Source organism: Bufo gargarizans, chromosome 4 (genome assembly GCF_014858855.1).
Source record: "Bufo gargarizans isolate SCDJY-AF-19 chromosome 4, ASM1485885v1, whole genome shotgun sequence".
In the NCBI taxonomy this organism is placed as follows: Eukaryota; Metazoa; Chordata; class Amphibia; order Anura; family Bufonidae; genus Bufo; species Bufo gargarizans.
In genome coordinates this window covers 239,258,181-239,273,492 of record NC_058083.1, presented here as the reverse complement: position 1 = coordinate 239,273,492, position 15,312 = coordinate 239,258,181, and the positions used below count along the sequence as shown (strand labels likewise).

The window sequence follows — 15,312 nt, the reverse complement described above, 5'->3', positions numbered from 1 at the left end:
TACGCCACAAGTGACCCCATTTTGGAAAGAAGACACCCCAAGGTATTCTGTGAGGGGCATGGCGAGTTCTTAGAATTTTTAATTTTTTGTTGCAAGTTAGTGGAATATGAGACTTTGTAAGGAAAAAAAATAAAATAAAAAAAATCATAATTTTCCGCTAACTTGTGACAAAAAATAAAAAATTCTAGGAACTCGCCGTGCCCCTCACAGAATACCTTGGGGTGTCTTCTTTCCAAAATGGGGTCACTTGTGGCGTAGTTATACTGCCCTGGCAATTTAGGGGCCCAAATGTGTGAGAAGTACTTTGCAATCAAAATGTGTAAAAAATGGCCTGCGAAATCCGAAAGGTGCACTTTGGAATATGTGCCCCTTTGCCCACCTTGGCTGCAAAAAAGTGTGACACATCTGGTATCGCCGTACTCAGGAGAAGTTGGGGAATGTGTTTTGGGGTGTCATTTTACATATAACCATGCTGGGTGAGAGAAATATCTTGGTCAAATGCCAACTTTGTATAAAAAAATGGGAAAAGTTGTATTTTGCCAAGATATTTCTCTCACCCAGCATGGGTATATGTAAAATGACACCCCAAAACACATTCCCCAACTTCTCCTGAGTACGGCGATACCAGATGTGTGACACTTTATTGCAGCCTAGGTGGGCAAAGGGGCACACATTCCAAAGTGCACCTTTCGGATTTCGCAGGCCATTTTTTACACATTTTGATTTAAAGTTCTTCTCACACATTTGGGCCCCTAAATTGCCAGGGCAGTATAACTACGCCACAAGTGACCCCATTTTGGAAAGAAGACACCCCAAGGTATTCCGTGAGGGGCATGGCGAGTTCCTAGAATTTTTTATTTTTTGTCGCAAGTTATTGGAATATGAGACTTTGGAAGAAAAAAATAAAAAAATAAAAAATCATCATTTTCCGCTAACTTGTGACAAAAAATAAAAAGTTCTATGAACTCACTATGCCCATCAGCGAATACCTTAGGGTGTCTACTTACCGAAATGGGGTCATTTGTAGGGTGTTTGTACTGTTTGGGCATTGTAGAACCTCAGGAAACATGACGAGTGCTCAGAAAGTCAGAGCTGCTTCAAAAAGCGGAAATTCACATTTTTGTACCATAGTTTGTAAACGCTATAACTTTTACCCAAACAATTTTTTTTTTGCCCAAACATTTTTTTTTTATCAAAGACATGTAGAACAATAAATTTAGCGAAAAATTTATATATGGATGTCAGTTTTTTTGCAAAATTTTACAGCTGAAAGTGAAAAATGTCATTTTTTTGCAAAAAGAAAACGTTAAATTTCGATTAATAACAAAAAAAGTAAAAATGTCAGCAGCAATGAAATTCCACCAAATGAAAGCTCTATTAGTGAGAAGAAAAGAAGGTAAAATTCATTTGGGTGGTAAGTTGCATGACCGAGCGATAAACGGTGAAAGTAGTGTAGTGCAGAAGTGTAAAAAGTGCTCTGGTCATTAAGGGGGTTTCAGCTAGCGGGGTTAAAGTGGTTAAACCTGCAACTACCTCTCCCTCTCCACTTTGACAGGGCCAGGCAGGGATAGCATCGTGCCTGGCCCTGTTAATCAGAGTGCATAGGGCACAGCAGTTGCAGAGAGAGCTGAGCCTCTAGGAGTAATGACAGCGCCCTCGTTGTTCCTAGAGGTTCAGCTGTCTCTGCAGCTGCCGAGGAGGTGGTGACCAGGATTCGGCGTGCAGGTTCCTTTTGTCAGCACTGTCCATGCGGCTTCCAGGCACGAGTTGATACATTGCTCCTGATCAACAATTTGAATTCACAATTTTCTTAAAAATGACATTGTTAGGCACAAAAAGGTCAAATTAATTATTTTGGTCAGATGTTTCCTGAAATTAGAGGTATTCCAGCCTGGGAATATATTCAGGCTGGGATAACCCCTTTAGGTGGTTTCACTTCTTCACATAGGTTTTCCAGGAAAAAAAACTGAGTGGCCCCTTTTTAATGTTTTTCTAGTTACTTTGATAGAGCTGTACACGCTGGGTGCTGCAGCAGCATGGCTCAGTGCTTAGCACTGTTGCCTTGCAGTGCTGCCTTGAATCCTGCCAAGAGTAACATCTGCATGGAGTTTGCGTATGTTCTCATCATGGTTTGGGTGTCCTCCAAGTACTCTAATTTCACCCACTATGCTGATAGGTTAGTGTATGTGTGGCTGAGGTAAGGAAATTAGATTGTTAGCCCAATTATGCCTCTTGCCCATGAACATTATGTGCCCGTGGCTGTATTGTGGCCCGCATACGGCGGGTCCGCAATACACCAGCCCCGGCCCGTGTGCACTCCTCATCACGGATGCAGACCCATTCACTTGAATGGGTCCACAATCACAGAGATGCGGAACGAAAGCACGAATCGGAACACCACGGAAGCACTACGGAGTGCTTCCATGGTGTTTCTGTCCGTGCCTCTGTACCGCAAGTTGAATGGGTCTCGATCCATCCTGCCCGCCGCACGGACGTTGCCTGTGCATTGGGGACCACAAATTGCGATCCCCAATGCACGGATCTGTACAGTGCTGCAGAATATGTTTGCGCTATATAGCAATATAAGGCTACTTTCACATCTGAGCTTTGTATTCCGGTTTTGAGGTTCGGCAGAGGATCTCAAAATCGGAGCAAAAACGCTTTCATTTTGTCCCCATGCGTTGTCGATGGGGACAAAACAGATCATGATACATTCAGTTCCGTTTTGTGACCGGACACAAAACCGCTGAAAGCTGTGGTTTTGTGTACGGTCTGCGAAACTGAACAAACCAGTTCCGGCGCTAGAAACTATTTTTTCAGATCCCCCCCCCCCCCCAAAAAACCTGAACATTGACTTACGTTGTTTTTAGTGCCAGATCCTGTTTGTTCAGTTTCGATTTAATACAACTGCAACCGAGCAGAACAGATGCAGCCTGATGAATCTAATCGAATGGAAGTGTTTTGCTCCAGTTTTGAGATCCTCTGCCAGATTTCAAAACCACAATACAAAGCGCTGATGTGCAAGTAGCCAAAGTAATAAGTTCCTATTGAAGTGATTGCTAATAGTCTGACACATATCCTGAATATAAGCCATCAGTGTATACCTAGAAATCTCCATTAGATGGTATCTACTTATTCTGTAGACCAGCGTGCCACATCAAACAGATATCACTTTTTTTTTTTTATCTTCTCATAAATGTACTACTTGACCACTACTTAACTAAAGTACTTTTACTGTAGGCTCCTTGTACACATACACAATATGATGTTGTAAAACAGCAATCATTCTCTCCAGTGCTTGACTGCATTTCTGTCTTTTGGAAGCTGATTACACCAATTGTATTTTTCCCACCAAGGAGGGCCGATAATTTATAGTATAGTAAAAGGGTTGGCACAGGTTTCATGGCAAGAGAATATAATAGACTAATGAATACTTGCATTGAATAGTGGAGGCCCTCATGTTTTTGAAGTACTGTATAGTGGTGCTCCAAAATTTGTGAACCCTTCTGAATTATCTATATTTATGCAAACTTTCGACCTAAAACTACATCGGATTTTTACTTGAGTCCTCAAAGTAGATAAAGATAACCAAATCAAACAAATTTGTCGAAATAGACTTGGTCATTTATTCATTGAGGAAAATGTTCCAGTATCGCATGTCTGAGTAACAAAAGTATGTGAACATTAGGCTTCGTTCACATCAGCGTTCAGCCTTTCAGTTCTCCTGCTCCGTTATAGGGGCAGGAAAAACGTAAAGGACGGATTCGGCACATAACGGAGCCTACGGACCCCATAGACTATAATGGGGTCCGTTAGCTGTCCGCCCAGAGGAACTTTTTTTTAAGCGGAGATAAAAATCCTGCATGCACTACTTTTGTCTCCGTTACAAAATCATCTTCTGAGCGTAAACCTAACAGACCCCATTATAGTCTATGGGGTGCGTAGGCTCCGTTCGGTTCAGTTATGTGCCGAATCCTTTCAGGGTTTTTTCCTGCCCCTATAACGGAGTAGGGGAACGGAAAGGCTGAATGCTGATGTGAACGAAGCCTTAGGATAAGCAGATGATTTAAAGGTGAAATTATAGTCGAGTTTTAAATCAATGGGGTTACAGTCGGGTGTGAGTGGGTAACTTGTTTTATTTAAACAGTAGGGTTCTGTTAAAGTCTGATCCTCACAACACATTTGTGGTAGTGTATCATTACTCAAAGGGGATTTTATTTTTTATTTTTTGTCATGCCTGTTGTGAACAAATAGAGGAAATTCATGACCAACAAAGAATCCATAAGGATGTGGAGAAGAGATATATAGGCGGCACTGCCAGACGTCACATTAATATTGATACCCGGTCTTCAACTACCTTTCCCTTTTACACGCCTCGGTGGTGCACAGCCTTGACAGTATGCACGTAAAAATGTGGAGAGTAATAGAAAAAGCAGCACTCACCAGCGTGGTTGAAAGTCCTTTATTCATACAAAAAGGTAAAATCTTCAGGCTGGAGCATATGGTGCGGCACAGCTGAAGTCATGCCAAGAGCCAAGTGTGTAATAGTCCTCAATGTCACAAAGGAACTCAAGGTGACCTCTAATCAACTAAAGGCCTTTCTCACATTAGCGAATTGTAACAGCGGTTGCGGATCACCGGTGTTCACCTACTCACCACCGTGGTCCCAAGCTCTGTGCTTGGATGAGCACTGCCCTCCCTGGCGGCCTCTGACATTGCCCGCGTCCAGCTGCATTATAGGGCAGGTAGCAGGGCTGATCTGCTGCCAGTGTCTCCATGCACTGCTCTGAATCTGCACTGTGTGCCTGCAGATGCTGTACCTTCTGTAATCTGCTCCACAGTTTCCTTTCTGCCCTGGACACAGCATGCATTCTAGCCTGTTTCCGGTAGCACCTCGGTAAGGGCCGTCACGCATCCCTTTCGTGATGTAAGGGTTTTGCACATGTGACTTGTGCGACCAGTCTCAGCCATCCTACACCTATTATAGTTGTCCAGCCCTCCTTTCCAGGTGCCTGAGCATCAAAGGTCCTTGTGTCCTGCAAAGGTTGCTGTTATCTGTGCTTCTGTTCCTGTATACGTGACTTGTGCATGTGTTTCTGGACTCCGCTAATTGTTTGATCCTTGCCTGCTTGCCTCAACTGTCCTGCTGCTTATCCGAATTGCCTTATCTGTACCTGTGCCGCTTGCCCTGACCTTTTGCTTGTTTGACTTTGTCTCTGCTTTTTTTCCTTCAGTCCTGCACTGTCACTCCTGGTTACGACTTGGTTGACTACAACTGTATCTCGGTTATCTTGCACTGGTACCCTCTGGTCTACCTGGACCAGCTGCCTTGTCTGCCAATCCTCCTCCAGAGGTATCAACCCGGGGCTCCTCTCGGGAAAGTCTATCCCCACCATTAGGGTTACTGCGAAGAATTAGAGGTTCACTTAGGCAACACCCTTAGAGGAGGTTGGTCACATGACACAGTGGTTTCGCACCCTCTGGTTCATAGCACTAATGTTCATAAGCCCATCATCAGGAAGGCAATGAACAAAAATTATGTAAACGGCAGGATTGCAAGAAGAAAGCCGCTGGTCTCCAAAAGAGCATGAATACGTGTTCAGTTTGCCAAAGGTCACTTGGCCAAGCCAGAAGTGTATTGGAACAATGATCTATAGACCATAAAAACATCCTCCGATCGGTGAAGTACAGTGGTGGTTTGGACCTGTTTTGCTGCCTCTGGGCAGGAAGGGCTTTCCATTATTGATGGAATAATGAATTCTGAATTATATCAGTAGATACTAAAGGAAAATATCAGGACATCTGTCAGCTAAATTTGAAAAGCATGTGGTCATGCAGGAAGGCAACAGCCCTAAGCACGCAACTTGTTCTACCAAGTGGCAGGCAAATGGCGATACATGCATGTACTAATACCCACATCATGTGTAAGATCATTGCTGGCATGTGCCTGCTACTCAAGCAGGAGCTAAACTAAATGTTCTAAATAAGAAAATCGGTACCCGGCACTTTAGCACCAATCCTATGCTTGTCCTTGACAGACTGTTTTGTTTATTTTAATGAGGCACCGTAGGGGCATGTGATCACTGCAGTCAGTCACTGCATGTGGACACAGAGGCCAGCGATTGGCTGCAGTGGTCACGCTTGTATACAGTTATATCATTGTTCCAGGAAAATTAACAAGAGCAGGGGGATTGCTGGAGTGACAGGGATTTAACATGTGACTGTTTTACTTTTATTTTTTTATTTTTTTTCTGCAGCTTTTATTTATTAATTTTTTTAAACTCTCCAACATTAAAGAGACAACCCTTTTAATGTTGGAGCGCCAGAAATTCAGATGCTACGGATCATAAAATAAATTTCTTCTTTATAAGCGACTTGCTGCTATGATTTTTCTTTGATGCACTGTGTGTTTTTTTTTTTTTCTTCTGTATTGTGTATGTTTTAAATTGCTTGTTGAAAATCAGTTCTTAGTTTGTGGTCAAATGGATACATACAACCAAGGAAACTGGTCTGAAATAGATAAAATAACTTTGCTGATCTCACAAAATCATTTCTGGGAACAGGTTAAATGAACGTGGTCTAATCTGCCACCTTTTGTTCTAGGCTTATGGGATGTCTGCCCTTCCTTTAAACTTGATTAAAGGTACGAGAAATGTACATTATGAACGTTTGGAAAACACTGATGATATTGAAGAGGTGAATCTGGAAATTGAAAGACTTAGATCAAAGGTAAGAGACTCAAGTATTCTTGTTTCCTTAAACAATTGACAGAGGTAATTTAGTTTCAGTCCGTTGATGTCCTCCACTGGTTAGTCATACGTATAATAGTGCTGTAAAGATATTTAGTTGAATTATTAATTACATTTCTTGGTTCTGTAACTCCGCATTCTGTCATATTTTTGGCAGTGATAGCGCTTTCATTTTTTCCTTCAGAAACTTTTGTAATTTGTCATTATAACAATATTATAAAAAAAATAAAAATTTGGAACCGCATCATCAACTCCTGTTTTAGTCTCTTTATTGTGACTGCATTCCTAGAATCCAAAATTATCAATGTACACTAGCCTCATTCTTCGACAGTACATGTTCCTCCCTGTCGTTATGTCTTTAGATTTTTAACTCTTTTCTACCACGGAGGTTTTTTATTTTTGCGTTTCGTTTTGCGCTCCCTGCCATCCCAGAGCCATACATTTTTTATTTGCTTGTTCACATAGCCATATGATGGCTTGTTTTTTTTTTGCAGGACAAGTTATACTTTCCAACTCCACCATTTAATATTGCATATGATGTAGTGGGAAGCGGGAAAAAAATTCCAAATGGGGTGAAATTGCAAAAAAATAAATAAAATCAACTCCACCACAGTTTTACAGGTTTTTTTATTTAAGACGTTCGATGTGCAATAGAATTGACCAGTTACTTTCATTCTACAGATCAGTACGAATCCGTCGATTACCTTTTTTATATGTAAAGTTTTTCTTGCGTTTTTAATTTGTATTTCTTTGCCATATTTTGACCTCTAACTTTTTTGTAATTATGTGTACGGAGCTGTGTGGTGGCTAATTTTTTGCTGGGTGAATTGAACTCATTGATACTATTCTGGGGTGTGTATGACTTTTTTTTAAATCACTTTTTATTAACATTTTTAGTAGAAAATGAAGCAACTAAAAACAGCGATTTCGCACATGGCGAATACCATGTGTATTTTTTAAAAAAAAATATTTTGGGAAAAGGGGGGTGATTTGAATTAGGTTTTTATTTTTAAAACCTTTTTTTTTTTTTTTTTTTTTTTAAACTTTTTATCGTTCCCATAGGGAACTATAACAAGCAATCATTATATTGCTATTCTCATAGACCCCAAAGCACTAGAATTGGAGTCTATGAGAAAATTGCTAGTTTCCTATGGAAATTCCCATGGGAAATACTATGCAGCAGCCTCCTGTCATTCACAAAGACAGGGGCTGCTGCACACACGCTCCGGTCCTCCGATCGCTACACGGGGGAGCCGGAGCGCGCTTCCGGTGTTTCACGCGCTTAGACGCCGTGATCGGGATTGACCATGGCATCTGAGGGGTTAAATGTCCCCGATCGGCATTACTGCCGGTTGCAGTACATTAGCTGCGGGTGTCTGCTATAGGAAACAGCAGGCCACCCACGGCTATGGCACCCGCTTCGCTCAGGAGCGGGCACCATCTTTAAAGACTCAGCCAGTGCCGTACTATTATGGCGCCGGTCGGGAAAGGGTTAATTGTTTTAAAGGGAATCTGTCACCACCTGGGAGCATTTGTAGCTATTTGGATGGCAATGTAGCTCTGCTATAGTCTTTTCTAAATATACCTTTATGTCCAAATCAAAGTTCTCTATCTCCCCCAGTTTTTATAAATATGCTAATTAGGCAGAAAAGAACCCAAGGGGCTAGACTTATTGGTGCTGAGCCCAGCCACGCCCATAAACAGTAAGCCCCGCTCCTCCCCTCCTCTTCTTGCCACCTCCTCAGCACAGCCATTGTATGTTTACACAGTACTGACAGGATGCACCTTAATGGGGAGGGTGCAACTGCCCTGGGGGGAAAAAATGGTTAGACGGCTGGAGGAGCTTTTACACTAGGATCTGGGATGAGGGTGGGGGATCATACTAATAAGGGGGTAGATAGTGTAGATAGAGAGTGGGTTATAGAAGGGGACAGTGGGGATTTAGTGGGGGCTGGGGTTAGCGAGGAAAGTAGGGAGAAGACTGGGCAGAACTGTGCATCGATGAAAAATAGAACTGCTGGTAACAAGAACCTGTTGCATACAAACATCAACCAAGGTAAATAAAAAATCACGGATATTCACTTTACAGGTAGTAGTAATTTTAAAATGTATTTTCACAAATGCCAGAAGTCTAGCTACCAAAATGGGGGCGCTGGAGGCTATGGTACTAGAAGAACACATAGATATAGTTGGTGTGGCTGAGACATGGTTGGATTCTTCGCATGCCTGGGCTGTAAATATTAAGGGTTTTACATTTATTTAAGAAAAGATATGGTCAATAGAAAAGGAGGTGGTGTGTGCCTGTACGTGAGGGGTGCTCTGAAGACAAGTGTGCAAGAGGCAATTGTGGGTGAGGATGTGGAAACCTTATGGGTGGAAGTTCAAAGGGATATAAACACTGAAAAAATAATACTTGGTGTAATCTATAGACCCACTAACATCACAGAGGAAATGCAACTGTATAACCTGTAAGAAGGAACAAGGAGCCGTCTTTGACGGAAGATACGTGTCACCGAGGTTCCTGGCCTCGGTGAGGTAAGAACCGGGTTTTTTCCTGAAGTGTCAGGTCTGTAGTGCAATCTGACACTTCAACTGTTAGAATGGCTGTAAAGCCAATCCGGGCCGGTTCTTATTGGGAGCAGCCAAAGAGCAGGGTGGGTGGCTGTTCCCCACGGTTCCAGGCCGGGTTTTGGCTTGAATATAAAAAACCCAGCCAGCATGTTCAGGTGTGGATTATCCTCCATGACAGAGGAGCTGAGGAGTCTGTGGTTTGAGACACTGAGGGATCTGTTTGTGTGAGCCATAGGCTGGGGAAACAGGCCACTAAAGACTGCTGCGGACTCTGGGTGAAAATCATCTGCTGACCAGGTGACGTCTTTTTGCACTGTGAACTTTGTGTGGTGTGAACAGGCACCAAACCTGAACACTTTCTTTTGGCTTGTTTTCTGGCTATGTGTGAATAAACACTGAACTTTGATTTGAACCTTGTTTTTTGCCTCTGTACTGCGTCCGCTTACCCTGCCTACCAAAGCGAATCCCCACAAACCAAATAGAGCGGACTGCACAGGCTGATACAGTGGTCATAATGGGAGATTTTAACTTCCCAGACATTGACTGGGGTCATGGTTCTGCCTCAACCGCAAAGGGGCGAAGATTCCTCAACTTGCTGCAGGACCACTTTATGGGCCAGTTTGTAGAAGCTCCCACCAGGGGCAATGCTCTGTTGGATCTGGTAATTTCTAATGATTCAGAGCTTGTTGGAAATGTTATTGTTAGAGTTTGTGGTAATAGTGTCCACAATATAATTATATTCCCCCTAAACTAGAAGAAGCAAACTCTGTCAGGCAGAACAAAGATACAAAATTTCAAAAAGGCAAATTTCCCTGGGTTGAGGGCAGCATTTTAGGGTAAAGACTGGTTGCAGCTACTGTCACATAATAATACTGAGGATAAATGGGAGAGCTTTAAATCCACATTGAGTACTTGCACTAAAAAAAATATTTCCTTTAGGTTACAAGTATAAACCGCTAAAATTAAACCCCCATTGCTTACAGCTACTGTAAAAAGTGCAATAAAAGACAAAAAATAAAGGGCATTTAAAAAAATACTAATGAGTGGTCAGCTAGGGGGTTTGAAGATTACAAAGGGCTTAATAAAATCTGTAAAAAGGAGATAAAATTAGCAAAAATACAAAACTAACAGCAGGTGGCAAAAGAGAGCAAAACAAATCCCAAAACATTCTTTAAATATATAAATGCTATACAACCTAGCTCTCAGCAGGTAGGTCCCCTAAATAATGGTAAAGTGAGGTGAGTAACGGAAGATAAGGAAAAGGCAGAGCCGATATCTGTGGTGCTCGGGCTGTTTGTACATCCAGTAATATACTCACTTGGCTAACTGTAGATATGGTCCAAGACAAGTTAAATAGGGTAATTGTGAACAAGGCTCCGGGTTAAGATGGATTACATCCAAGAGTGCTTAAAGAGCTCGGTTCAGTCATTGCTGTGCCCCTGTTTATAGATTCTCTAGGTACTCGTACAGTGCCAAGTGATTGGCACAAGGCAAACGTGGTGCCCATATTCAAAAAAGGTACAAGGTCCTCCACAGGTAATTATAGACCAGTTAGTTTAACGTCTGTTGTGGGAAAAAGGTTTGAAGGACTATATACAGGAGTATGTGACTGTAAATACTATTATAAGTGATAATCAAAATGGGTTTACCAAGGACAGAAGTTGTCAGACTAACCGGATTTGTTTTTATGAGGAGGTGAGTAGAAGCCTGGACAGAGGGGCGGCTGTGGACGTAGTCAGGGGCATAGCTAACAGCTCATGGACCTTGGTGCACGAGTTCAGCTTGGGCGCCCCTTCTCTCAGTGCGTTGTATGTCTTCTTATGTGGCACAAGGGTCTTTGGGCCCCCTCAGGCTCCTGGGCCCGGTAGCGACTGCTACCTCTGCACCCCCTATAGCTACGCCCATGGACGTAGTGTTTCTGGATTTTGCAAAGGCTTTTGATAGTGTCTCTAATAGGTAAAGTAAGGTCTATAGGCTTGGAAAGTATATTCTGTAATCGGATTGAAAACTGGCTGAAGGACCGTGTCCAGAGAGTTGTGGTCAATGATTCCTATTCAGAATGGTCCCGGGTTATAAGTGGTGTACCCCAAGGTTTAGTGCTGGGCACTCTATTATTTAATTTATTTACAAATGATATTGAGGACGGGATTAATAGCACCATTTCTATTTTTGCGGATGACACTAAGCTATTTGTCTATGTAGCATATTGAGCAAAGTAGGAAGTTCTTATGAGTGTATATATACACACTGATTCAGACACCACTGCAGACAAGAGATCATCATGGGGTCATAAATGCAGCAGTCACTTTCAGTCTGTGGTAGTTTCTATCCTAGGAAGGGGCAATAATCTACGAGCATTTAGGAGACTGATTGTTTTGGGGTAAAAGCTGTTCTTCAGCCTAATGGTGCGGGCATGTAGGGCTCTAAGACGCCTACCAGAGGGTAGGGGAATGAAAAGGCTGTGGACGGGGTGAGTTGGATCCCCGCAGATAATTTTTGCCCTGTTGCTGCAGCGAGCAGTGAAGATGTCATCCAGTGATGGTAACTGAGTACCAGTGATTCTTCCAGCCATTCTGATGATGCGCTTGAGGGTCTTCTTGTCCTCAGAAGAGCAGCCGGAGTACCACACTGTAATGCAGTATGTGATAACAGATTCTATGGTGCACCTGTAAAAATTGACTAGCAGCGGTTTTGGGAGTTGTGCTTTCTTCAGACTCCTCAGAAAATAAAGCCTCTGAAGGCTAATGGGATGGTGTCCATTTTGTTTCTTCCTAAAATCCAGAAAAAGCTCCTTTGTTTTCTTGGTATTGAGTAGGAGGTTGTTGTTCTTACTCCATCTCTCTAGGTTCTCAACCTCTTTATTATAGGCTGTTTCATCATTGTTGGAGATCAGGCCTATCACGGTCATGTCATCTGTAAATTTTATATTGGTATTGTGAATAGGTTTGCAGTCAATTGTGAAGAGGGAGTAAAGGAGAGGGCTCAACACACAGCCTTGCAATACCCCAGTGTTTAGTGTTAAGGATGAAGGAAAGTGCTTGCCCATGCGTACGATTTGTGGTCTTTTTGTAAGAAAATCCAGTATCCAGTTGCACAGGTGTGAGCTGAGACCCAAGTTGTTCAGTTTCGTTGCCAACTTGTTGGGAGGGATGGTGTTAAAGGCCGTGCTGTAATTAATGAACAGCATCCGCACAACTGTCTCTCAGGTGTGACAGCGCAGTGTGAAGGGTAAGTGAGACCGCATCCTCAGTTGACCTATGTGCTCTGTAAGCAAACTGGTATTGGTCCATGGAGGTGCAGATCTTGCTCTTCATGTGCCTGAGGACAAGTTGCTCAAAACACTTCATAGCAATAGGAGTGAGAGCCACCGGGTTATAATCACTTAAGGTCTTCACCCCTGCCTGTTTTGGACTTGGGACAATTGTGGAGGACTTCAGGCAAGTGGGGACAATGGCCTGCTCTAGTGAGCTGTTAAACATACTGGTAAACACTGTTTTCAGGTGTTTAGCACAGTTATGGGCACCAGTCCATAGAAAGGACGCTCTGCAGCTGGTAAAAGTACAGAGGAGAGCGACTAAACTGATAAGGGACATGGAGGGTCTTAGTTATGAAGAAAGATTTAAAATAACTGAATTTATTTAGTCTTGAGAAGAGACGTCTAAGGGGGGGACATGATTAACCTATACAAATATATAAATGGGCCATACAAAACATACTGTGAAAAGCTGTTCCATGTAAAATGCTCCCAAAAGACAAGGGGGCACTGCCTCCGACTGGAGAGGAAAAAGTTCCGTCTCCTGAAGCGTCAAAGCTTCTTTATTGTAAGAACTGTGAATCTGTGGAATAGACTTCCTCAGGACGTGGTCACAGCAGGAACAGTGGACAGTTTTAAAAAGGGTTTAGATTAATTCTTTATAGTAAACATTAATGCTTATGAAAATGTGTACAAATCGGAGTCTCTCTTCCTTCTGGGATTCACGTCCCCACCTATCCCTTGGTTAAACTTGATGGACTAATGTCTTTTTTTCAACCGTATTAACTATGTATGGATGGGCAGCCTGTTGAGCTCTAGGGTGGTGACCGATTCCCTTTTAGCCAATTTGTTGCTTGGAGGACAATTTTCATATTTGACGTTCGTAAATAAACTTTAATTATTTTTAAAAATCCTATTATACCTCATGCTCCTATATTTTTGGAAGGTTGACCTTGCCACCTTGTGAAAAAATGTCAACTAATGCTTATCAGCACCATCATGCAAATTTGCATGAAAGCATGATATAATACCTTGTAATGAAATGCTTAAAGTTGTAGTCTCACTTCAGCAAATAGCATTTATCATGTAGATAAAGTTAATACAAGGTACTTACTCATGTATTGCGATTGTCCATATTGCCTTCTTTGCTGACTGGATTCATTTTCCCATCACATTATACACTGCTTGTTTCTATGGTTACGACCACCCTGCAATCCATCAGTGGTGGCCGTGCTTGTACACTATAGCAAAAAGCCCTGGCCTCTCTGGTGTCGAGGACTGTGGCATAGTGCATAGGAAGGTGCTTTTTCCTGTTGTGTGCAAGCACGGCCACCACTGCTGGATTGCAAGGTGGTCGTAACTATGAAAACGAATAGTATATAATGTGATGGAAAAATTTATGAAGCCAGCAAAGGAGGCAATATGGACAATCACAATACATTAGTAAGCACCTGTAAGAACTCTTTTTAAGTCTAACCTCACTTTCAGAAAATATTTTACATGGCTTCTGCTTCAAACTCCATTGATGGCTAAAGTGAGGGTACTAAAGCTTCAGCAGTGTGCAGTCTCTTGCTGACTTTCTATGGAAGGCGTAGCACTATGGCAGTCGGGTTAACGGCGGCTACATCTATACTGTAGTATTGATGATATTGAGTTAAATCTGCTGTCTTGAATTTTTAAGCTTCTGATGTTTTGTCTTGCATATAAATTAGTGTACTGTATTTGATTTAATGTTCTTTTTTTATTTATTGAAATCTTAGTGCAGAGATGGAAGACCACTGGCAAGTAGTGACAGAAAAAAACTTTATAAACTTCAAGAAAAAATTCGAACCTTGCAACGGAAAGAAAGACATCTTGAATCTCGTGAAATGAGTTGCTGGACAAAATGTTGCAGCATCATGCGCCCGTTTAAGGTACAACATTTAAAAATGAAATGCGTCTCGGTGCTTGTCTAATGGGTCAGTATCATTAGCCAATCATATGCAGTAGCTTGTTGATTATTAGCAATGTAAAATTTAGACTCCCTTGCACTATTTCTAACTTATTTGTGCATTAAAATCCTGACTACGGCTTCTGAATGCTGAAAACCCGGAAGGGCGTGCTTCCGGGTGTGCTGCAGCGGGGATCAGGGAGTCAGAGCTTGTTAGCAGCAGCCACTGTCCTCCTGTGTGACAGAAGGCTGCTGCTTAGTAATTTTTATGGAGCCCCTGCCTGTAGCAGCGCTCCATAGAAATACAGTAAAATCTTCATAGACCCCAGTGCTATTGGCCGATTGGCCAAAATTGGCGTTTTTCGGTTGCTTCTCACCAAAAAATTTAAATAAAGGGTGGTCAAAAAGTCACCCCACAACAAATGAGTCTTCATACACAAATACAAAAAAGTTATAGGGGGTCAGAATATGGAGACTAAAAGGAAATCTTTTTTTTTTTCCAATATTTTCATTGTCTAGCCCTGTCTATCACTGGGAAGGGGTGTGTGCAGAACACAGTAGGTGTTACAAGGCAGCGGTCAAACAATTCAGCCCTGCCTCCTGGTGCTCGAAATTCTCATTTTCCCATTCTTAGGATAGGAACTGTATCGTGCAGGGCAAGGGCTGCCTAGCAGTATTGGCCCGCTTTAGCGCTGCACTAACCTGTAAAACTGCTAGGGCAGCGCTACAGCCCGCTCATCAGAGCCGGTGATGTTACCTGCAACACTGCTAGGGAGAAGCCTGCGCCTCGTAGTAAAAACATAAACGGC

At 42.4% G+C, this 15,312-nt stretch overlaps 1 protein-coding gene across 1 annotated transcript in view; it reads left to right on the top strand.

Moving 5' to 3' along the window:
- The window catches only part of LMBRD1 (LMBR1 domain containing 1), a 232,776-nt gene that overhangs the window by 140,857 nt on the left and 76,607 nt on the right, over positions 1-15,312 (top strand). The window contains exons 8-9 of the mRNA XM_044290891.1: positions 6,604-6,729; positions 14,334-14,486. Of these exons, the coding sequence (XP_044146826.1) occupies positions 6,604-6,729; positions 14,334-14,486 (279 nt within the window). The remainder of the gene's footprint in view (positions 1-6,603; positions 6,730-14,333; positions 14,487-15,312) is intronic.